This window comes from Elgaria multicarinata, chromosome 7, assembly GCF_023053635.1.
Source record: "Elgaria multicarinata webbii isolate HBS135686 ecotype San Diego chromosome 7, rElgMul1.1.pri, whole genome shotgun sequence".
Classification (NCBI taxonomy): domain Eukaryota; kingdom Metazoa; phylum Chordata; class Lepidosauria; order Squamata; family Anguidae; genus Elgaria; species Elgaria multicarinata.
In genome coordinates, this window is record NC_086177.1 from 31,125,811 (window position 1) to 31,150,446 (window position 24,636).

Here is a 24,636-nt window from a genome sequence, read left to right on the forward strand (position 1 = left end):
AATTCACATTGAACTCAGTGGAGCTTACTTCTCATTAGACGTGTATCGGATTGCACTGTATGAAAAGCAGCCTTTTATGGAGCCATATTGTTATCGTAAGACCAAAGTGTGTGTCTAATCCAAGGCTAGAGTGGGATAGAGGCAGGGGCTGAAGCCCAGTGGATTTTACAGGTATAGAGATGGTGGTTTGGTTATTTAAAGTGTACAATTTAAAAAGAAGCCACATGGGTGGGTGGCAGGCATTGCTTTCTGGGTTTTTTCTGGCAACAGCAGTACTGAAGGATTTTTTTCAAGTTAAACAATATTCACCCACACATTGAGGGAACTTAAGTTGTAAACAGAATGAAACAATGAGCAAAATTGTGAAAGGCAGGAGGGGGTCTTTTTGGTGAACCCTCTGGCTGTCTCCCCAAACACGGCTGGGGGAATATAAAACCTCTATCACTTCAATTCAGTGCAGCATTTTTTCATGACAAGCTCACTGCAAAAAACACAGCACTTTACAGAACAGTGGTATCAATTCTGTCATAGAGGATACTTGAAAGTATAAAATCGCATTAGGTAAGTCTTGACAAATTCTTTATGAAAGACTAAGAGTTGCATCCGAATTTGTCACATAATTCCTATTTTGTAATAAGGCAACTTACATTCTGTTGTCAGAAGGCAGTGCAAATAAAGTTTATTTTGCTATGGTATTTTTTACCATATAAGGATGGACAAGGAGTTGTGCAGGTGTCTGATTCCAGGCCACAGGAGGTCCTACACAGTTTTGATAAGTGTTCAAGTTTTACTCTGTAGGCATAGGGGCTAGAAACTTGATTTCTAGAAAATAAAAGCTAAGTCACTCCAGATTTTGAATGTAGCACCACATACTGTGTTTGCGCAGCAATTCTGTGGATACACAGGAAGGAAAACACAGAAACCTGATTAAGGGCTTCTTTTAGATGTGTCATTTCTCTTATTCTTAACATCAGTTGGTTGCCTTCATATTTACTTATCACAGACTTTTTTCAATAGGCTAATAATAAGTCAGTAGGCAGAATCGTGGGTACTTTATTATGGCATTTAAAAAAAACCCAGCAAGAATAGTGGAATTTTCACAATGGGGAGCTTTTGTACACATTCAAAAGAAATTCTTTATTCTACAGGAAGTTACTTTTACATTTTAGAGATCAAATGAATAACTGTAGGGAAATTGCAGGGGTGGGGAGGAGTCATTACCAGTGAACACTGACAAGATCGTGCTCACATTCTCACTAACAGAGCAATCCTACCCTTGAATTATGCAGGCTGGACATGTATAAGATTGCCATTAATTTTCAGTTGTTGGCATAACTCCAAATTACATTGTCATAGTGATGTATTTAGGCCATTGTAACTTTATGTCAGCAGGAAGGGTGCCTAATGGGCTAGGCCCATGGGAGACTACAAAGGCCCCATCATGAGCCTCTGGTCAATATGCTCCTGTGGGTATGTGATTAAGGACTTGCTTTCTGGAAAGATAGGACTGGGTATCGATCTTGTTGCTTCTCCCTTTCTTTCTAAAATTATTGTTATTGCCAAGACATAAAAAAATGGGATTTTCCTTGGAGACGGCACATTCACATCTTCCTGGAGCATGACTTGAACCAACATCTACCGTATGTCTCATTTCATTATTCTTTCCCGCTAATGTACCCGCCTATGCATGATATTGCCTCCTGTGAGCTTGCTCTTTGTACATTATTTCTTATGGATGTGGTCCCTGTCCAAAACTGTCCTTGCAAAATACATGGTTTCCTCCTACAGGCACCAATACCAATGTATGCGCTTCTAAGCAAACTTATACACATCCAAATATTCAGTATGTCCATAAACAGAAAGATCCTAGCCTTAAAGTAACAAAGAAATAGCAAGCAAGTAAAGAGCTGATGCAATACAGTAATCAATTTTAGGCCTGGTATGCATGATTGGTGTAGCTAATATATATAATAATATATACATTGAAGTTCTGTGTTTATGAGATATAGCATTTGTCTGTTGCTGGAACTCAGCAACAGAAGAATCTTGATAGTTCATGCAAGCAGTGAGATCACTTGGAGGATAAATGCATTACCAGGCCATCCAATCACATACACCACACTATATATCTTCTCTAACTCAGTCCAGGTGCAAGAGACTGAAAATACAAATACACACGGAACATACAAATGTAAATTCCATATGGGCACTGGTGATGTTTTTTGATCAAGATCATAATTTTGACTTCCGCTGGAAGAAACTTGTTATGGCATTCATGCACTCATCTGAAAAGAATCTTTCCACAAGCTGGTCACACTCTCGTGAATTGACTGCATGCAGGATTTCTTTTTCCACACTTCTTATTAACTGTTTGGAGAGGGCCAGAGACTGCAGGAAAGAAAGATGGAAATGTTATTCTCTCAAAATAGAGCCAACCTTGTCTCCTCTCCACACATTTTTAGGCTCTAATCACACCAGGGCACAACCCACTATAAATTCCACTGAGAGGTTTTCCTGAGCAAGCCCTATTGAAATAAATGAGAGAGGAGCAAGGACATGGCGGCAACAACTTCTAGAGAGGAGCAGTACTAATCTATTGCAGCAAAAACAACAAAAAATTAATGACTTTTCATTAGGCTTTGCTTTTTCTTTTTTGGTTAGGTAAACACTGTGAATTTTACAGAGCCATTAACCTGACACAGAGCCAACAGCTTTCTGCATTAACCAACAGCTTTGTGCATTAAGTCTTGGGTAACTGAGTAATGAGAAATCATAATTTGTGACTTGATAATCACTAAACATAGATATGGAGCAAAGTGTAGGTGGGGCTTCTGTTGAAGATGGTTTGGAGGTTGCACAACTAGCCAAACAATGGCTTGTCTCCTGAGGATGTCAGCTGCTGGAGCACAACAAGCTATCAACTCCTAGACTTCTGGTCAGCATTTATACTGGTGGGCAAGTCTATATAACTCTAAACTGTTGTGTTCTATTGCCAAGTCCAGTTCAATGAACTGAACTGTACAACAAGGGTAGGCATCCAACCAAGGTGGATTATTATTAAAATAGTCCCCTCCTCCCCGCCCGCAACAACAGAAGCAAAAGCTCCTAACCCTGGATACTTTACGTGTGTCTTATGAAGGCCAAATGAGCTTTTTAAAAGGTTGCTCCCATTCCCATAACCAATTCTGGGGTCCCTAGCTTGCCCTTTTTGTCCTGTTCTTCGTAAGCACTGTCTTCTTGTTCTGTTAGACTATTACTGTTTAGGGCAGGGATGGGGAACCTCCATCCTCTGGATGTAATCCATCCAGCAGAAGTTTCTCACATAGCTCGCAGAGGCTTGGATCTCCTCCGGAGGCTACCAAAAGTTTGGGGAGGAAATAGGGAAAAGAATCCTCGCTTGGGGAGGAGTTGGGAGTGAGGATTCCCCTACATGCCATTCCCCCCTCCCAATAGGAAAAGTGAGTGGTTGTAGAAGAATCCCCACTTTATCTCTGATCATGCATTGGGAGCTGCTCGCCTTTCCAATTGGGAGGCCAAGTGGCATGATAGGTGCTTCCCCAGCTGTGGTGCCAAGTGGAGGAGACATCTTTCACTTGGTGCCTTAGCTGGCGGGGTTTGGTGAGTGCATCACGGATGGGAGTGAATCTGAGACAGCTGGATTAAGGCTGTGTGCACCAAAGTTTGGCACAAAAGGCCCGATATCACTCTGCTTGGGCTGTCCCTGGCTAGGGGAGAGCTGGGCCAGATCTACACATCGTTGCGAAGGCGCCTTTTTTTAAAGACGTACCTAAAAGAAGCGCCTCTTTCTTTACTGTGCGTACTGTGAGCTAGGCAGCGCCGCCTGCGGAAGAATCTCTACCCCATTCAAAGACGCTGCTCGGGCCGCTTCCCCCTTGCGTGTTCTTCCATTCGAATAATCCCCCCTCCCTCCCGGCGGCTCTTCTGGCGCGTCCCGGCGGCGGCGGCTCCTCCTGCAAAACACTTTTCTCCCTCGGTGTGTTTGTATTTGCATGTGCGTGTGCGAGCACACAACGAAGAGAGTCCCAGGGAGATGACACTGCGGGGGAGAGCGAGAGGCAGGAGCTGAACTCGTCTGCCGCGCACACGCAAACGCAAATACAAACACCAAGGGAGAAAAGTGTTTTGCAGGAGGAGCCGCCACCGCCGGGATGCGCCAGAAGAGCCGCCGTGTGGGAGGGGAGATTATTCGAATGGAAGAACACGCGAGGGGGAAGCGGCCTGAGCAGCGTCTTTGAATGGGGTAGAGATTCTTCCGCAGGCGGCACTGCCTAGCTCACAGTACACACAGTAAAGAAAGAGGCGCTTCTTTTAGGTACGTCTTTAAAAAAGGCGCCTTTGCAATGACGTGTAGATCTGACCCTGGTCTGGCTCCTGAGTGAAGTGGTTGAGCCGGTTCAGCTTTGTCTGCCCCATATCCTTCCCAATGAAAGAAGGTGCATGACAGGCAAACCTGCCTCAGCCAACACAGCAGGTGGATAATCCGCTGGCACTTCAGCTAACGTGGCTTTGCTCAGCCTTCCCTGACAGAGAAGGACTGTGCAGCGAAGCCTGATCAGCCAGCTTTTTGGCCAAGGACCAAATTACAAAAGAGGGCTTAGCCATGCGCCCCCCCAGATGTCATTCAGCCTGTGGAAGTCTGAGGGGGAGATCTTTTGTTCCCCCACCCAAAAGTACTTCCCCAGCCCTGTTTTAGGGTATTTTGACTCATAAGACTCAAACTGGTTTGTAATGGGAATCTAAAACCTACATTGGTTGGAATGATTATTTGCATTACAAATGCTTATCCACTTTCCCTAGGTCATGGACAATGATCAAACTAACAAATAGCGTGAATGTTCTTTTGTTCCTCATCCTCTTGAACTCCTTACATGCCCCTTCCCACTGCTGTAAGAATCTCAGGAGTGTGTTGTATAACCCATCCCAACAGTATCAGAGGCCATGGATTAAAGAAAAGCTATTTTCCAGCAGCTCCTACTGTAGCCAAAATACACCATCTCACTAGGGTTGCTTATAGACTTGTGTATTCATTGACAGGGATGACTGAGATGTAGCCAGATTTTTACAGGACACTAAGAGAAACACTTTCATTTGACCCTAAGTATGAAAACTGATGTGTGGATGGATTTTGATGATGATGATGATGATGATTTGGCACTCCCATTTCATGTGTGAAAGTATGTAAATACATTATTTTACTAGCAAATTTTGGTGACATTTTAACTAGTATTGAATTAAAGGGAAAAAGAAAATGACTTAATATGGTTAAGGCTGGAATCCAATATGCTATGAAATAAGCATTGTTGATCACAATGGAATTTATGTCTGAATAAACATGAGTAGGACTGCACTATAATACTGGTAGATTATTATCACAAACATTTTTAGGAAGATTTGCATATGCTTTCAGCCTTGTCCAAACTTCTGCCTGAAAAGTGCTGTCAGCAAAAACCTCCGTCACGAGCCCTTGGGTACACGCTTCATCCGCTGTTATCTTCTTGTTGAAAAGAAGCATCTCATTTGCCTAAATCAGAGAATGAAGATTCAGTAGTGCTTACTGTTTCATTTACCAACTTGAAGGACTCCTTGCAGAACTGGGGGGATTGGGGAAACTGTTTACCATGAGCCTCACAAACTCTATCAATCTGACTCGTGGGGGAAGATCTTTTTTCCTAGTGGCATTATCTTTTTCCAAGGTTTTTTTTTTTTTTAAAAAAAAATAAACTTAGAGAGAAGCTTTGGCTAATGATAGATCAGCTGATTCAACCTGCTGGTATAAAAGTCTGGCTTGTGGATAGGGACCCATTCCACAGCTTGGGGTGATCAAAGCAGGTAAGCTCTGTAGAAGGAACATAAGAAGCACCATGCTGGATCAGACCAAGGGTCCATCTAGTCCAGCACTCTGTTCACACAGTGGCCAACCAGCCATCGGCCAGGGATGGACAAGCAGGACATGGTGCAACAGCACCCTCCCACCCATGTTCCCCAGCAACTGGTGCACACAAGCTTACTGCCTCGAATACTGGAGATAGCACACAACCATCAGAGCTAGTAGCCATTGATACGATCTCTGTTACTTGGGAGTGAGTAAACAAGAGAGAACTGCTCTAGGAGGTTCCTTAATATCTATGGGGAGGCCTACACCAGTCTTCCTATCAGCCAGAGATTTGCTAGTAATGTACAAATGTACAAACAAGTACAAATTTTAAAGAAAGGTGGACACTGGGACATGCATACAAAGACTAACATAACATAACAAAGGTGGTATTGTCAAGACAGCCAGAGTTGCTCAAAGGAGGGAATTGGCCTTAATTGAGTCTTGATTGAAGTAAAAATCACACAAAGATCCAAGTCTAATATTTTACTACAAATATGAAGCATATAGGATTGTGTGAGCATAGCTCACTCTGTGTCAGCCAAAGTGCCTTTCAGAGAGAATTTAGGTCAGTTGTCCATTCTGGTGCTGCCACTGTCTCTACCCATTTATTTGCTGCATAATCTCTCAACCACAAAAAGACAGTACACTATGAAGCCTTGCTTGGACTCTTCAAAAGAGTAGTGACCGTTTTAAAGATTTTAAGACATCAGATTTGGGGCTTGTCTGCATGCTATATATACTCTCGTGGCTGCACAGTTGTGCCCCGTGGTTTAAATGATACAGCTGCTAACAGTGGTGGCTTCGGTTTTGATTAAGAGAGTTAGGGCTTGGATCCCAGTGAAGGGGTAGGCATGGGAATACAGGGCAGGAGATGGGTTCGACAAGCCCCAGGTGAGTGTTTAATAATGGCCGCCATGGCGATATTAAAGTCTGGGGAACAAAAGAAAGGACAATTATTATGTATAATGCATAAATTCAATGAACTGTAGCAGCACAGATGAGCAGATACAGGCTTTTAAAACTTACAATGTTGTGCAGAGTTGCCACAAAACAAAACAAGGTTTTCAGTCCCTTAATATTTGCTGCCCATTGCTACCATCTGAAAACAGTGCTGTGAATTTTCCTGGTTGGATAGTCCGTGCTCACTCCTGCCATGTAACCTATCGATGCCACCTCGCAGCAATAATGCCTGGGGTTGTGGGCGGAATCAGTAGGCAAAGTGGTGTCGTATAAACACCTCTTTGGTGTGACTGCTATTTATTTATTTATTTTTGAAAAATCTCTCTCCGGAATGTATGTTTCCTGGTCATCTCCATTTTATCCCCACACTTATCTCTCAGTCTCCATCTTCCTTGTAACTGCCCTTTTGGCAATCAAGGACCAAGTATGATTGCAGGATCAGATATCACCTTCTAGTGACATGGAAAAGAGAGTATCCTACCCTTAACTTCTCTGGGCTATGGAGCTCTTGTACAGAAAAAGGAAAGCCCCCACAACCTAATGTAATCAGGAAAATATTATGCCACTCATTAATTGACAATACCCTGTGGTGGGTTTGTGTGTGTGTGTGTGTGTGTGTGTGTGTGGTCTTTCATCTAGCATTCCGTGCCCATCAAGCATCTGTTCAGAATAAGTACAGACAAATCATCCATCCCTTTTGTTCCATTGAAGAAAGGATAGGTAAAACTTTCCTCTCTTTCTCTTTTTCTGGTCAGCTTTCCAAGCCTTCACACACACCCTCCCCCCCGCCCCCTCCTAAACAGCATGGCTGCCTTCAGCTTGCTACTGCTCCTTTCCTTTTCCACTCCGCAAATCTGGGGTTGCTTTCAGTAATTGACATTTAATTTGCTTTTTATTTTGCTCTGTCAATAAAACCCCATTTTTCTGCAAAGGTTTTCTCTTTTCTCTCCCTCAGAAACCCTACAAGGACACTCCACTATCCAGAGGTTCCTTTAGCAATCAGTCTTAATTCCTCGTGCCATTTGTGTTTCTGAAAGGCTTACTCCCTGAACATGGAATTAGCTTTCCAGTCTGTCTAAAGATGCCCCTAACAAGCATGTTAACACATTTCCTGATATCAATCAAAGTTTTTGCAGCCATGGAAAGATCCTGCCAAAAACATTTAAGAAATTATCTCTCATTCTTTTCCAATCTCCCACTTGCGTATCTGGTATGATTGCACATATTGTTCATCCTATAGCTTTTTTCAGACCTATATATCACTATATTCTGCTGAATCACTTTCAATCTTCCATCTCTCCCTCTTCCTTTAATCTGTCCTTTTGCTTCTTTTCCCTGAGCTCCTATTTGCTGTTTCTGACTCTTTCCCACAGTGGCCATTTCTTTCAGACTTTTTCCTTCCCCATTTGGCTGTTCCCTTAGTTCCACAGGACAGAATGTTCAGACATCTTGAGCAGCTGTAAGATATATAGTTTGCACGAGGTACTGACAAGGAATGGTGTCAGATACAAATGGGTTTGTAAATAATTTTGTTTCATTTTGTTCTGAATTTTAGGCAACTTGGATAACAATACTTGAAGTAATATTCCCCATATGATTTTGCATCAGTCCACATTTTTTCTTATTCTTATTAGTCTTGCTTAGGAGGGGGGAAATGCCCCATGTTGTCATCTTGAGAAACTCTGATGACCCAAAAAGAGAGAAGTTGAGACAAAGTGGACTTTGTATACTAATACAAAAGCTCAAATTCTTAAATAAAATCTTCATAATTGAGGAAAAAATTACCTCTGAAAGTTGAACTAAGATCAGAACCTATTCCTGGCCTGATTAGCTTAAGGGATTAGGACTCACATACTGACCACCTTAAAAAAACTCAGGAGAGAAAGACAATATCAAAAAATATCTTTAAAAAAAACCTAGAAAAGGAGAAAGATAAGCAGCAATAAATGAAATAATACCTTACAAATGCAATCCTAAATGCAACTCCTCATAATTTTCATTGTAAGAGTTTATAGGATTGCAGCCCATATGAGATTGCTTTCAGTAATTTGTGGACTTTGATCAAGAAACAAAGAATCTTGACCAAAGTCCACAAATATATTCCACAGAGCACCTCCTTTCTGCCCACAGTATTTACTTTACTGTTCTAAGAAAATAAGTAGGGGAGTGATAACACCAATGTTATGAAATAACACTGTAGGGCTTTATCTAAGGCACAGGGGTTGGATGGGCCCACCCAAGGCCTTTACTGCAGCCCAAAGGGTGCTCTGACCCCGCCGCCACTGCTGAATTACCCATCATCCGTACTCTCCATTTCCTCCCCAGATATCCTCATATATCTGCGGCCTTTGACACGGTTGATCACGATCTTCTCTTAGATTCCCTCCATGACCTTGGACTCTGTGGCTCTGTCTATAACTGGTTCGCCTCCTATCTAGAGGGTCGCTCTTTCAGCGTGTCGGCTAACGGCAGCTCGTCCTCCTCTTTTCCCCTTTCAGTAGGGGTTCCGCAAGGCTCAGTGCTTGGCCCGTTGTTGTTTTCTTTATACATGCTGCCCTTGGGTAAGCTTATTCAATCTCATGGCCTCCAATATCACCTGTATGCCGATGATACACAATTATATCTCTCATCTCCGGAACTTTCTCCTGATGTCCACGATCGTATCTCGGCATGTCTTTCAGATATCTCAGCCTGGCTGCTTCATCGTCATTTGAAACTTAATATGGCAAAAACTGAACTGCTTGTTTTTCCTCCTAAACCTTCTCCTCACCTCTCATTCTCTCTTACTGTCAACGATGTCATGCTTACTCCGCTCAAGGAAGCTCGTAGTCTTGGCTTTATATTTGATTCCTCGCTCTCCTTTATTCCTCATATCGAGGCAGTAGCTAAATCCTGTCGTTTCTTCCTGTATAATATTGCCAGGATTCGACCATTTTTGTCTGTCTCTTCTGCCAAGACTCTCGTTCACGCACTGGTTATCTCTCGGTTGGACTACTGCAACCTTCTTCTCTCTGGCCTTCCCTCGTCTCACATCAGTCCGCTGGTCTCTGTCCACCACTCTGCCTCTAAGATCATCTTCTTGGCCCGCCGCTCTGACCATGTCACTCCACTTCTGAAATCTCTTCATTGGCTTCCAATTCACTCCAGAATCCAATATAAACTTCTCCTGCTGACCTTCAAAGCTTTTCAAGGTCTAGCTCCTGCCTATCTCTCCTCTCTCATCTCACACTATTGCCCCGATCGTGCTCTCCGCTCCTCTGATGCCATGCTTCTCGCCTGCCCAAGGACCTCCACTTCCCTTACTCGGCTTCGTCCTTTTTCTTCTGCTTCCCCTTACGCCTGGAATGCTCTTCCAGAACACTTGAGAACTACCAACTCAATCACAGCTTTTAAAACTCAGCTAAAAACTTTTCTTTTCCCTATAGCTTTTAAATATTGAGTTTGTTCTGACTCTATACTGTTAGCCTCACCCTACCCGGTGCCTGTTTACACTTCCCTGTGCCTGTTTGCATTCTCTTTCCTTCCTTACTGTTTACTACAACTTTATTAGATTGTAAGCCTATGCAGCAGGGTCTTGCTATTTACTGTGTAATCTGTACAGCACCATGTACATTGATGGTGCTATATAAATAAATAATAATAATAATAATAATAATAATAATAATAATAATTCACTCTTTTGCCATCAGTGCTAGCAGCATCAGTACAAAAAACTGTGAATGCCATTTAACCCCCTCATTTCACTCTTGTACTTTACTTCTGACCCCACCAGGAAAGTTCACTGTTTGGCTCCCATCTGATGAGCTATCAGAACCATAGCACGGAAAGCTTCGTGGCACTGAAGTGTTCTTGGGCTCTGGACCAGGCCCACAAAATTAGCCTGGCTATTGGGCCTTCCTGGACTGTAAAAAGCTATAAAGGCTTCCTCTTTGGGCTGGGACCTTTACCTGAACAACAGAGTCCACCTGACTTTGGTATGTTCCTTGGCTTTGACCCTTTGGCTTATCTGTTGATATCTTTCTATAGCTTAGCCTTGACACTATCACTCTTGTGAAATGAACTGCTCTCACCTACAGCAGTATACCGTAAGCTTTTGAATCACATTTTGCTGATGCAGATGATCCTGTGGTCTCAGAGCCTTATAAAAATAGAGGGCTGATACCCTCTCCCTGCCCAAATGGTGTGCTGCTGCTGACCCCATACATCCAAGCAGAAAAGTAATGTGTAAATCTACCACCTATGTATGTAAGATCTGATGCTTGTCAGCTGAGATCATGTGGCTAATGTCCAGAGGTCTTTGGGGGGGGGGGGCAGGCAGGTAATTTTAACATTTCAGGCTGAGTGACAGTGAGTGACATGTGAGAGATAGTGAGTGACAGCGACATGTTGCCCACCCCTAGTCTAACTATATATGGCAACTTCCCGTGTTCCACTCTGTATTTGTGTATGCAACAGTGGTGTTTGAGGATTATAGTATTAAGTAGTTCTGATTGCTGCACTTCAAAACAGGTAGTGTCAAGCAGGAGAAGGTGCAGAAAAAGGCAACTTAAATTATCAAGGGGAAGAGATGACGCATCTTCTCTGTGAAGGGAAGCTTTGGTACTTGGGACTTTTTTTTTTTAAGGCAAAAATTGCCGCAGGTGTGGGAATGTGATCAAGTAGGGGTAGGCAACCTGTTGCCCTCCAGATGTTTTGGGCTACAACTCCCAGAATCCCTGATCATTGGCCATGGTGGCTGGGGGAGGCGGAGTTGTACTCCAAAACATCTGGTGGTAACATCTGGTTGCCTACACCATGATAGTTTTATGAAACTATGATTGAGGCATAGTGAGAAATGTTTTCTCCTCCAACTCTGGAAGCCCTACCGTGATAGTGATACGCAGCAATTTTAGGGTAAGCAAAAGTAAGTACACAAGTCTTCACACAAGGCATAATTAACTCATAAAATTCAGTGCCACAATGATGTGCTTGACCTGAACTCTGATGGCTTTTTAAAGGATTAGTCAAATGAATGAATATGATAGGTTTCTGAACTGCTATCATAGCTAAAATGGGTGATTCCATCTTCAGAGACAGTATGGCGCTGATTATCAGAAGCCAAGTCATGGTTATCTCTACCATTCTGTCTTCGTGAGCTTCCTTGGGACATCAGGTTCTTTGATCTCTTCCAGAAAGGCCAGTCTTATGATTCTGACATTCTCACGTTGTTTGCAGCATGGACACAAGACTTTGGGCCGTGCATGCATCAGTTTTCTTATTCTTGTCAGAGCGTGCAAATATAAGTAGGCTCATGATGAGTATGTGAATTATGAACTGATCTTTCCAAACCACAAGCTGTGGGGATTGTTATATGAACCTCAGAAAATTCAATCTGGCAGGCTTGAAAAAGAATAATCAAGATGATGAAAAGGAAACATACTGTTAAGGACAGAGTTCAAATATTTTGCATTGCCAGGCCGAGAAGAGTCTTTCAATTACTTTTCACACATATAATTAGATGTCTTTAATATAGAATCCCCTGGTTCATGCTGTTACTGAAAAATGTGCAAGAAATTTAGAAAATAACCTTAAAATCTGCTGTACAAAAATAGAGCAGTTCTTAGTACAATTTACAGGCATAAATATTTAAATTACAGCAAAGTGAGATGACTTAAACCTGTACTTCTGACACAGCCGTGGAAGAATACTGCTTAACACCTCATATTTACCATTGTGATAGGAGACAGACAGTACAACTTCATGCATGTTTCTTGTCGGAAGTAAATCCCATTCAATAAGATTTATTCCCAGATAAAGGTGTATAGGACTGCAATCCTATGCATACATATGTGGGAGCAAAATGTTTGGAATAAATATTGTCATACCATGTACCCTTTTTACTCTTTAAGGAAGTTGTGAAAAAAGAGGGAAAAAGCACCATGAAAAGGCTGTAGGTAAAAGAGGCAACTAGTTCTGGTGCTATGAAATGTCAAAAAGGTTTCTTTATTTTTCTATACAAAATATAAAAAATGTTCTAAAAACTTTAAACCAAACTTGTACAACGCGCAATGTTTCGGATCTTGTGGATCCTTCATCAGGAGCTGTACAATGAAATGAATTACTTTTCTAAGTAATTATACATTCAAAACCTTATAGTTTTTTTTTTTACAAGATTGCAGTTGTGTTCATTCTGGCTCCGTCAGCAGTCAAACTGTTCTGTTCTCTTTTTCCTGTACTCTTTAAGGAAGCCACACACACCCGGCATGCACACACACACTACCCACTTTTTCATGTGATTGGGACAAAGCCACATTTAAACATGTTGGCTATGAAGGAAAGTAAAAACAGCTCAGTAGCAGAGCACATGCTTTGGATCAAGGGCAGGGAGCCTCTTTCAGCCTGAGGGCCAAATACCACTTTGGAGAAGCTGTCAGGGGCTGCATTCCAGTGGTGGGTGGGCAGAAGGGAAAGGGAGCAGGACCGTTGGCAAAAGGGATGGCGCCAAAAATAAAAAAGAATATTTATTTATTAAAACATTTGTATCCCGCCCTATGTCACCAGGATCTCAGGGCGGCGAAATCAGGATGTCATAACTTAAAGCTCTGATTGCCAGCAACTAAGCCTTGGTAGAAGGCATTTCAACCTTTCAGGATGGGGGGAAACTGTGCAAAAGCTGGGGAAATGATTGGTGGTTGGGGGAAAGGGGATGGAGCCGGAGGAAGGGGACGTGGCTGTCTAGGGAACTCCGGAGAGCTACACAAGGATCCCCAGAGGGCCAGATTTCCCCAAAGCTGCTTTACATGAGGAAGATCCGAGGTCCAATCCCTGGCATCTCCAGTTCAAGGCCTTGGTAGAAAGTGATGGGATGTGTCTGGGACCCTGGAGAAATGCTGCCAGTCATAAAGCTAGTTTGCACAATCGCAGGGTGGCTAATAAGATGTGGTTAACCAGCCTGTGCATGCCAGTCACAGACCACCCAGAACTCATGGGCTGTTTTAGGTTTTAGGTTCGCTAACCTCTCCAACCATAGGGTGACCAACTGTCAGGATTTCCCCAGATTTGTCCTGGTTTTTGTTCTTTCCATGGTGTCAGGGGGGATTTTCTATAATTTTCAATAATGTCCTGGAATGACACACCTTCCCCTTTAAGGCTGCCATTAGCATGGCAGGAGGGAATTACATGCTTTCTTGAGGCACATCATTCCCCCACCCCGAGCTCCAATTGAGGTCTTAAAGGGGAAAGTGGGTCATTCGTGGACATTATAGAAAAGGCCCCAATTGGAGTGGATGGTGGTGGTGCAGAATGAAATCCTTTCCCCTTCTCCACTCCAATCGGGTTCTTTAAGGTGGCGGGGGAATAACGTACTTTCTGCAGGACTCAGAAAGCTGCTTCCCCACACACACACTAGGTGTCCTCTTTTTTGGTTTCCCAAATATGGTCACCCTATCCAACCATCCACCCACCCTTGCTGGGTTTGGATGTCACAACAACCCATACCAGCGAGGGGTATTAGGTAAATCTGGCTGGCATGCAAAGGGCACATGTAGGGTTGTTAACCAACTAGGATCATGCAAATCAGGTCACAGAGTAAACAATACTGGGCTAGTATTGATATGTTGCAAGCAAGCTTCCTATTACATGTGCTCTAGCCTGAGGGGTCCTTTTAACTATCTGAGTACAGAAATGCAGACCACCCAGTTAAAGCAGACTCAGAACAAAAGAAGTGGTATATTTGCAATCTTATCTTAGCCATATTTCTGCAGAAGTAAGCCCCATTGATTTCAGTGTGACACATTTCCACACAAGTATGACTAGGACTGCAATTTTATAGGTGTGTTTTTGGCACGTTGGTTCCTAGGCAATATTTCCACAAATTCAGCATAGCGTGGTTGACTCTACGTAGGGGCTGGTGCATCAAAATACTTTTGTAAGCCGCCATGAGAGCCTTTTTTGGCTGAATGGCGGCATAAAAATACTTAAATAAATAAATAAATAAATAAAATCAAGGTCACTGGGTTTTTTGTTTGTTTTGCTTAAGGAAATATCCACAACCAGTGATTTCTTCCTATTTAGCAAGCCCTCCACTACTTTTCTTTACAGCAAGTGCTGCTCAAATTCCATTCCTATGCAAGCTCGATTACCAACCTACCTCTCAACCCCTCCACAACTTAGAACATTTTAAGAGACCAGTCTACATAGAAGCAGAATGCAAAGCTCTTTCTGTTGCAGGTGGGTTTTTAGTTTTAAAAAATCTATTTATGATTAACTAGAGTTTATATTTTGAAGAGGGATTGTGCGGAGATGGGAAGGTGCACAAAACCTCGCTGATACATGGGGGTTTTGTAACAATAACTTATCCTACTTACCTTTACAGGGCCCATTATCTTTGGGAAGGTGTATGTTGAGCAGCCTTCTGGAGTCTGTCCAAGTTGGCTGAAAGGGGTCTGGAACACAGCCTGCATTGGAATTTAAAGAAAAAACAGACTAAAGAACAGAGAAAATGCTGGAAGTTATCAATATTGCAAATAGATTAGAACTTTAGGGTGTAACCTGATGTACATCTATTTGCAAGTAATCTCACTGAATTCAGTGGGATTTATTTCTGAGCAAACATGGACAGGATTACAGTCTGATTCTGCAAACACTCGCCCTAAGTTATCGCCTTTATTTTTTTGCCTAAGAAGCCAGGAATGATATGAAGGAAAAGCCAGTTGGTGCTGTGAAGGAGAGCAGATAGACTGCGCTGGGCAGAGGACAAATGAGTAATGTAGTTGGGAAAGGGTAGTTTTAGTTTGGTATTATTATGCACAAATTCTAAATGACAAAGAGCCTTGGTGCCAGGAAGACGCTTCTTCTTCTTATTATTATTATTATTATTTATTTATATAGCACCATCAATGTACATGGTGCTGTACAGAGTAAAACAGTAAATAGCAAGACCCTGCCGCATAGGCTTACAATCTAATAAAATCATAGTAAAACAATAAGGAGGGGAAGAGAATGCCAACAGGTACAGGGTAGGGTAAGCAGGCACAGGGTAGGGTAAAACTAACAGTAGAAAGTAACAGTAGAAGTCTGCACAACATCAAGTTTTAAAAGCTTTAGGAAAAAGAAAAGTTTTTAGTTGAGCTTTAAAAGCTGCGGTTGAACTTGTAGTTCTCAAATGTTCTGGAAGAGCGTTCCAGGCGTAAGGGGCAGCAGACGAAAATGGACGAAGCCGAGCAAGGGAAGTAGAGGCCCTTGGGCAGGCGAGAAGCATGGCATCAGAGGAGCGAAGAGCACGAGCGGGGTAATAGTGTGAGATGAGAGAGGAGAGATAGGAAGGAGCTAGACCATGAAAAGCTTTGAAGGTCAACAGGAGAAGTTTATATTGGATTCTGAAGTGAATTGGAAGCCAATGAAGAGATTTCAGAAGCGGAGTAACATGGTCAGAGCGGCGAGCCAAGAAGATGATCTTTGCGGCAGAGTGGTGAACAAAAACCAACGGACTGATGTGAGAAGAAGGAAGGCCAGAGAGAAGAAGGTTGCAGTAGTCCAACCGTGAAATAACCAATGCATGAACAAGCGTCTTGGCAGAAGAGACAGACAAAAATGATCGAATCCTGGCAATATTATACAGGAAAAATCGACAAGATTTAGCTACTGCCTCAATATGAGGAATAAAGGAGAGCGAGGAGTCAAATATAAAGCCAAGGCTACGAGCTTCCTTGACCGGAGTAAGCGTAACATCATTGACAGTAAGAGAGAATGAGAGATGAGGAGAAGGTTTAGGAGGAAAAACAAGCAATTCAGTCTTTGCCATGTTAAGTTTCAAGCGACGATGAAGCAGCCAAGCTGAGATATCTGAAAGACATGCCGAGATACGATCGTGAACATCAGGAGAAAGTTCCGGAGATGACAGATATAGTTGTGTATCATCGGCGTACAGATGATATTGGAGGCCATGAGATTGAATAAGCTTGCCCAAGGGCAACATGTATAAGGAAAACAACAAGGGGCCAAGCACCGAGCCTTGCGGAACCCCTACTGAAAGGGGAAAGGAGGAAGACGAGCTGCCATTAGTCAACACGCTGAAAGAGCGACCCGTTAGATAGGAGGCAAACCAGTTATAGACAGAGCCACAAAATCCAAGGTCATGAAGGGAATCTAAAAGAAGATCATGATCAACCGTGTCAAAGGCTGCAGTTAGATCAAGGAGAATAAGAACGGAATAATGGCCTTTAGACTTGGCAGTAAGGAGATCATTGGTGATCTTAGTAAGGGCTGTTTCGGTGGAATGCAGAGGACGGAATCCAGATTGAAATGGATCCAAAGCAGAGTTACTAGAAAGAAAGTCAAGACAGCGAGAGTAGACCGCACGCTCCAGGATCTTTGAAACAAACGGCAACAAAGAGACAGGTCGGTAGTTAGACAGAGATAGCCTATCAAGAGTAGGTTTCTTGAGAATGGGAGAGACTGTAGCATGTTTAAAAGCAGAAGGAAATGAACCAGAGGACAGAGAAAGATTAATAATATGTAGCAAGGAAGGGAGGATAGCAGGAATAAGATTAATAAAGACGCGAGAAGGAATCGGATCACGAGAACAAGTGGAAGGCTTCGAAGAGCGCAGTATTGTAGACAGTTCATCCGCAGAGACCGAAGGAAACGCAGAGAAATTTGCAGGAGGAGCTGACAGATGAACAGGAACTGGAAGAGGAGCAGAGCTGGCCAGATCAGAGCGGATAGTTTGGATTTTAGCATTGAAAAAAGAGGCAAAGTTATTAGCAGACAGAGAGGCGGGGAGAGATGGCGGATTAGGCGTCAGAAGAGAATTGAAGGACGCAAAGAGCCGCTGAGGATGCCTAGCATTTGACTGGATCAGCGTTGAGTAGTACTGCTGTTTGGCCAGTGAGATGGCAGAAGAGAAAGAGGAGAGTACAAATTTGTAATGGACAAAGTCTGCCCGGTCCCTGGTCTTACGCCAAAGGCGTTCAGCTGCCCGGGAACAAGAGCGAAGGTAGCGGAGGGAAGAGGTGAGCCACGGTTGGGGTTGAGAAGGGCGAACTATCCGAGTTGTAGATGGAGCAAGATTATCAAGAGTTGAAGATAAGGAGGAATTAAAGAAGGAGACAGCTGAGTCCAAGGAGACAGCCGAACAGACAGAAGGAAGGGAGGAGGCTAGAGACTGGGGAAAAGCCTCATAATTGATAGATTGCAAGTCACGACAAGAGCGAGAAGCGGGACGTGAAGGAGGAGGATTATGAGTAATATTGAAAGAAACTAGGTGATGATCTGACAACGGAAAGTGAGCAGTAGAAAAGTCCAACACAGAGCAATTCCGAGTGAGAACAAGATCCAGACAGTGTCCAAGGGAATGTGTGGGTGCATCAGACCAAAGCTTAAGATCATAAGAGGAAGATAATGAGCGAAATCGTAGAGCTGCAGCATCTTGAGGGTCATCCACATGAATATTGAAATCACCCAAGATAAGAGTAGGACAGTTATCAGATAGGAAAAAGGACAGCCACGAATCAAAATCAGAGATAAATTTTGAGGACGAGCCTGGGGGCGGTACAGAACTGCAATCCGCAGTCGCAGTGGAGCGAAGAGCCTCACCACATGTACCTCAAAGGAGGAGAAGCAATGCGAAGGTGGAATGGAAAGAGGCTGGAACTGGCACAGACTAGATAATAAAAGACCCACACCACCACCTACTTAAGGCCGAGAAAGGAGGGAGGGCGAGAGGAAACAGGAGGAAAAGTATATAGTTGGGGACCACCACCACCCCTAACTCCTGGTCTTGTCTTTGCCAGAGGATTGGTCTCTCTATTTCATTGGTAAAGGCCAGTGCCAGCTTCAGGATTTGGGGGCCCCTGGGCAAGACACCCTCAATGAGGCCCCTCCTTCAGGGAGGCTTCCTTTTCACCACCATTGTCATCAACTGCTTTATATAGGAGCAGTATTTAGTAGAATTCTACATGAACAGTAAGCGCAGGAAGACAGGGCAGGGGGCAGAGGACAGGCTTCACATGCCAAATGGCGCACTCCCTCCTGCTGTCTAAATTTATCGTTCTTGCCACACAGCAGCGATGCTGCAAAGTTTTGAGGGAGCCAATTGCAAAGCGGTGTCGTATAGACACCCCTGTCAGTAGAAGAAAACTGGAGTACATTAACATGTTGATCTGCCTTGCATGGCTTGTTCTGTCCTAGCGCACTCTTTTCAGGCAAAACGGAGACGGAGACACTCCAACGTGGCAGCAGAACTTAAGCCCTTTTATTTTGGCTACATATCACATGTTATTAGACCGCACGGGGTGACAATTTGGAAATGGATGATTTCCATTTCTAAATATTGCTATACAAGTAGTCTGTCACGTAATAGAGGAATTCAGCCTGTAATCACACAGACTGTAACAACCTTCCCTGACTTGATGCCCTCCAGATGTTCTGAACTACAACTTCCATCAACTCCAGCCATCATGGTGAATGGGCAGGGATGATGGGAGTTGTAGGTCAAACATCTGAATGGCACCAGGTTGGGGAAGTTTGGAGTATAAGGTGGTATAATCTGGGAACAGGACGGCCAAAGGGCGAAACAGGGAAGCCATTTTATTTATTTATTTATTTGTTACATTTATATACCGCCCCATAGCTCTCTGGGCGGTTTACAAAAGTTAAAAACAGTAAACACTAAAAGTATACAAAATTTAAAAACATAAAAACGTATAAAAACAACATTTTGGAGAGGAGGAGATTATGCTTAGCAAAACAAACTCAGAGGCTTTCAGCAATTTATCCGATTCCAAAAAAAGGCAAACTGCCACTACATTCACCAGAAAAAATGATCTGTATTAAAATTGTTTATGAATTCCTAACTTAAAAGTCAAGCAGCTCTTGAACATGCAAAGAAGACCCTGAGATTCTCACCACCATCTATGTATTAATTCAAATAAAATGTCCCCCTGCCACCTCACATCATGGTGCCACCTGCACTAAATAGGATGCCAATGGAATTGTGTCACATGAAAGACCCCAGCATGTAATGGGTGGAATGCCCCCACCCCCTCATGCTTTCATGGTGACACATATATCTAACATGCTGAAGGCGTGGTCACTAAATAATCTATTGGGCCATCTTTTCCATGCTCCTGATATGCTGTAAGGCTGTGCTACAGCAAGTACAATAACAGGCAGTAAATTTAGTTAATCCTGTCCAGTTAACCTGATCTGAAACAAGATTTACAGATATGACCTCTGCTTCCCACAGATCACTTTTGTGAGCCAAGCTACCTGTTACTCACAAACACGTGTATTGAAACCCGGACGGTTATTACTTTTAAGGAATAGCAGCTTTGGCTAGAGATTTCAGCAGAGAAGTAATGGAAAGACCTGCTGCACCCTTTCCATACTCACTGTATTTGTGTTCCAGCTCCCCTTCCAACCACTTTCTCTTCCTACAGAGATCCAGGTGCGTTTACTCTCACATCATGTACCTGGAGTCCCAGGGAGGGGTAAACAGTTTAGAAGTTTCAGAAAAGTAGTAAGTGGGTAAAGTGTTTCTCCTCCAATTCATCCCTGGAAGAAGCGGTCATTGGGGTTTTGTTTCACACATGTGCATGCAATATGCAGTTCATCCCTGATGCTTGCTAGGAATATGATACAATTGGCAGGTATGTCTGTTGTTGCATGTAGTACTTCTTCCTACAAGACAATTTCACAGGGGGATGGGGAATTTACAGCAAGCCAGATTCCAGCTGGACATCAGGAAAAAGTTCCTGACTGTTAGAGCAGTACGACAATGGAACCAGTTACCTAGGGAGGTCACAGGCTCACCCACACTAGAGGCCTTCAAAAGGCAGCTGGACAGCCATCTGTCAGGGATACTTTAAGGTGGATTTCTGCATTGAGCAGGGGGTTGGACTCGATGGCCTTATAGGCCCCTTCCAACTCTACTATTCTATGATTCTATGAATGCCTAATTCTTCCTCTCATCCATCAGACAAAGGAGATATAAAATCCTAATTCCTAATGAAGGGGGAAGAGAAACATGCAAATACCATCACAGAGGCACCACATTAAAACTGATCACAAATGAATCCAGATCACTTCAGAAACTTATGCAGTTTTTTGCTCCCCCAGGAAATAATAAAACATCTCATAGTTATTAAAAAGAAAAAGAGAATAACTTATACACATATTTGAAAAGAAACAGTAGGCTACTGTCTGAACCCAAAGTGTAATCACTCAGCCTTGTACCACAGAGGAACGGATCCTTCAAGGACCATGATTATTGACTGTACTTTTCCAAAACAGTGACGCAGTATGAAATGGGAATTTCTTGCCTTCCATAAATTCTAGTAAGTGCCATTGAAATGCCCTTTTTCTTTTTCTCAATTCCCTGCATGATACTGCTTTATTCAGTCATAATTTAAAATAAGGGAAAGCATGGACATCTCAATGAGGCTAGCCAGAATATAATTAAGACTTGCTTTTAACTATTTTAATTTACCATCAGCTCTTATAATTATTTGTGCATGGCACAGTTCTGAGAAAAATAGCTCTCTTGTAACAATTCTTCATGGTAAAGTATATATATATCACCCAGATATATTTATTTACGTTTATTTGGCATAGAAAGTGTCTCATAGTTCTGTTTTAAGTTTGAACTGCGTCATCAGCATATAATTTCATGCATGTCTATGCGTATTTGTCCTAGATATTAATTTGATTATCAAAATATCAAAAGCAATTCCGCGCTAGCAGCTCCTGTGTGGTTCTTAAGTAATGGTGCAATCATATTAAGAAGAGATGGACAAGGCTAAGCACTAAAAAAAAAATTACCTGAACTGCTTGTGATACAAAAGAGAGATAAAAATCTCAGTATGTGCAAAGTGTACTTCTCTCATAATTAAATAACCCGAAGCTGCACCCCTATAAATGCATGGTAAGACAAAATGTTCCCATGTTTGAATTTCCAAGCATGTTTGAGCCTCACTAGGATTTCACCTGCTGATGACTCACCTTGTCAGATGCATACACAAGATCAAACAGCCCAAGGAGTGTGACAGAGACACCAATGGCAGGACCATTTACCACTGCTACTAGTGGTTTAGGAAAGTCAATAAAATGATTGACAAAGTCCCTAAAAGCAGAGAAAGAACTTCCAGTTATTTTATGGCATAATGAAATACTAACATCGGTTCTGGTTTGTTTTAATACAACTTTAAAACGCTGGCTGGCTGAGGAATGTTGGGAACTGTAGGACTTTTTTCTGTATAAACATGCAAAGGATTACGCCTAAATGTGGTCAGTGAGTTTACCAAGCTATTTGATTAGTACACTGTCTGCATTTTCCTGCTATGTGAAATACCCTCTATGAAGACTTTTAATATAGGTCACTGTTAGAGTTGTATGAGAATTTTGTTTCGATTTGCAAATCATCCAGATTTGCCTAGTTAACACCCCTGAATGTGAACAGGGGTACATTTAAAAACAACAACACCATGTGCACATTGCCAAAGCTGTAATCATGTTCAAAAAATGTGGTTGTTCTTTTTAAAAACGTACACTTAACCCCACCCACTCCCCACCCCGCATTTTTACGCTTTAGTCAATGGAGGGAAAGTGCACGCTTTTGAAAATGCACACAGAAATGCAGACACTCCCTGTTCAAAATGCACACTTTCCCAATTCAATCGAACCCAAAAAACATGTTGCAAACAAAAATGGGAGTGAGCCAAACGGAGCTTCGAAGTGAAATTCGGATCATTTTGGCAAGCTCAAACATCTTTATCCATCCCTGTGCAAACTTAACACCAGAGATATCTGATGCAACACATCTTGCTTTACATACAGAGTCCTGAACTTGGTACGTTTTGGGTCGGGCTTAGCACTAGCTAGTTTTGAAGGGCAGCCTTGAAGGGCATTTTCCAGGAGGTTAGCTTTTTAGAACAACAGATAGCAGAAGTTTCCCCTTCCCATCAGTATTTTATTTATATGCATTTATTTGAAACATTTCCCTACACTCAGGAAGCTCATAATAATGAGGTGTGGCCATGTGCCTCCTTTACAGAGAACAGTCCTCTTTCTGAAGGGCTGTCAGAGGACAGTGCTCAATTTTTTTGGGTGATGCTGTTCATCTTCTTTGGTGACATGTTAGAGGCCACCCTCATCTGAGTCTTGTGAGATGGGTTTCTGCCCTTCAGGGATGGCGGAAAGGGCAAAGAAAGAAAGACAACGGAAAACTAAAAATGGCTATTGACAGACAACGGCAAACAGCGTAGAAACCCATCCCTCTCTAGCATTTCACCGATGAGTATGTGTGCCTTGGTGGGGCTTCATGGAATTTGAGGCACAGTCAATACAATTCAGTCTTCATGCATGTTGCAAGCAAGAAACAGTTACTAATAAAATGCACAAAGAGAAGAAAATTTGGAGGCCCTACTTACTGGCCCACCACTAAGATCAGGAAGACATAGGGCCTTTTCAGTGGTGGCTCCTATTCTATGGAATTCTTCCTTAGAGATATGTGGGTCGCTCCACCTGTGGCTGCTTTTAAGGCTTTGGAATCATGACTTTTTCACATCTCTTTATATGATGCTTACATATCAGTTATCCCTAAACCAGGCAAAGACCATACCAACTGGACAAATTATAGGCTAACCTCCTTAATTAATGTGGTTGCTAAAATATTGACAGCAATTCTGGCTAATAAGCTTCAGTGCATGATACAGACATTAGTGTATCCCAATCAAGTGGGATTTCTTATCTGCTAATCTATAGAAGCTTGCCTTAGCTTCCATATCCATTATTTCCATAGACTTAAAACTGATTCAATGAAAATTGATACTTCACATATACTGGACACTACACTATAGAGTCTTATTAAGAAGAAGCCAGCTAACTCTGCTAGATGCTGGCAGTGTAATGAGGGCAATGCCTCATTGAGGCATATGATATAGGCATATCCTGCAGTGGCTTCCTTTTGATTGGAAGTTACTGCTTGTGTAAATTTTGTTCTTGAAAAATCTGTTTTAATAGCAGATGTCTATGCACTTTTAAATTACATCTTTGTGGATTAACAGATGGACAGCAAAAGTGTATACTAAGAGCCTTTACAGTTGGAGTATTGGCATGTATACAATCATAGAGAACCATAGAATAGCAGAGTTGGAAGGGGCCTATAAGACTATGAATCCACCTTAAAGCATTCCTGACAGATGGCTGTCCAGCTGCCTCTTGAATGCCTCTAGTGTGGGAGAGCTCACGATCCCTCTAGGCCATTGGTTCCATTGCCGTACTGCTCTAAGAGTTAGGAAGACTTTCCTGATGTCCAGCCGGAATCTGGCTTCCTGTAACTTGAGCCCATTATTCCGTGTCCTGCACTCTGGGATGATTGAGATGAGATCCTGGCCCTCCTCTGTGTGGCAACCTTTTAAGTATTTGTATTTAAGTATTTTAAGTATATGCATATAGAGTGTATGTGTATATGCATGTAGAGTGTATAGGCATGTGTGGTCCCCAATCAATTGCTCTTTGCCCCATGAAGCCCATGGGGGCAAAAAGTTTGCCCAGCTAATGGTCTGACTGAGTAGAAGACAATCGCCTGGGCTTCCTAGAACTTTTTCAGAATTGTCATCATGAACCCTCAAGAATATTAGGGCATTTCTTTCCTACCCTTTATACTGGCAAGCTGGTTTCGAATCATGAAGAAATTTCAAAAATAGTGTGCTATATAGGGTAACCTTAAAGGAGCACTCTAGATTGCAGCCACAGTCCATGCCATTGTTTAAATAAATATGATTTAAATGTAACCTTATGAA

General features: G+C 42.6%; 1 protein-coding gene across 4 annotated transcripts in view; it reads right to left on the bottom strand.

The window, feature by feature from the left end:
• Window positions 1-1,983: 1,983 nt before the first annotated feature.
• Window positions 1,984-24,636, bottom strand: part of LOC134401417 (enoyl-CoA delta isomerase 2-like) — a 313,853-nt gene continuing 291,200 nt past the window's right edge. For 3 of the 4 annotated variants that reach the window (XM_063130333.1, XM_063130334.1, XM_063130332.1), the window contains 4 exons: window positions 21,836-21,956; window positions 15,202-15,291; window positions 5,399-5,542; window positions 1,984-2,388 (listed from right to left, as the gene is read on the bottom strand). In XM_063130333.1, the coding sequence (XP_062986403.1) occupies window positions 2,233-2,388; window positions 5,399-5,542; window positions 15,202-15,291; window positions 21,836-21,956 (511 nt within the window). In that variant the 3' untranslated portion in view covers window positions 1,984-2,232. The remainder of the gene's footprint in view (window positions 2,389-5,398; window positions 5,543-15,201; window positions 15,292-21,835; window positions 21,957-24,636) is intronic. The other variant, XM_063130335.1, reaches the window with a different exon arrangement.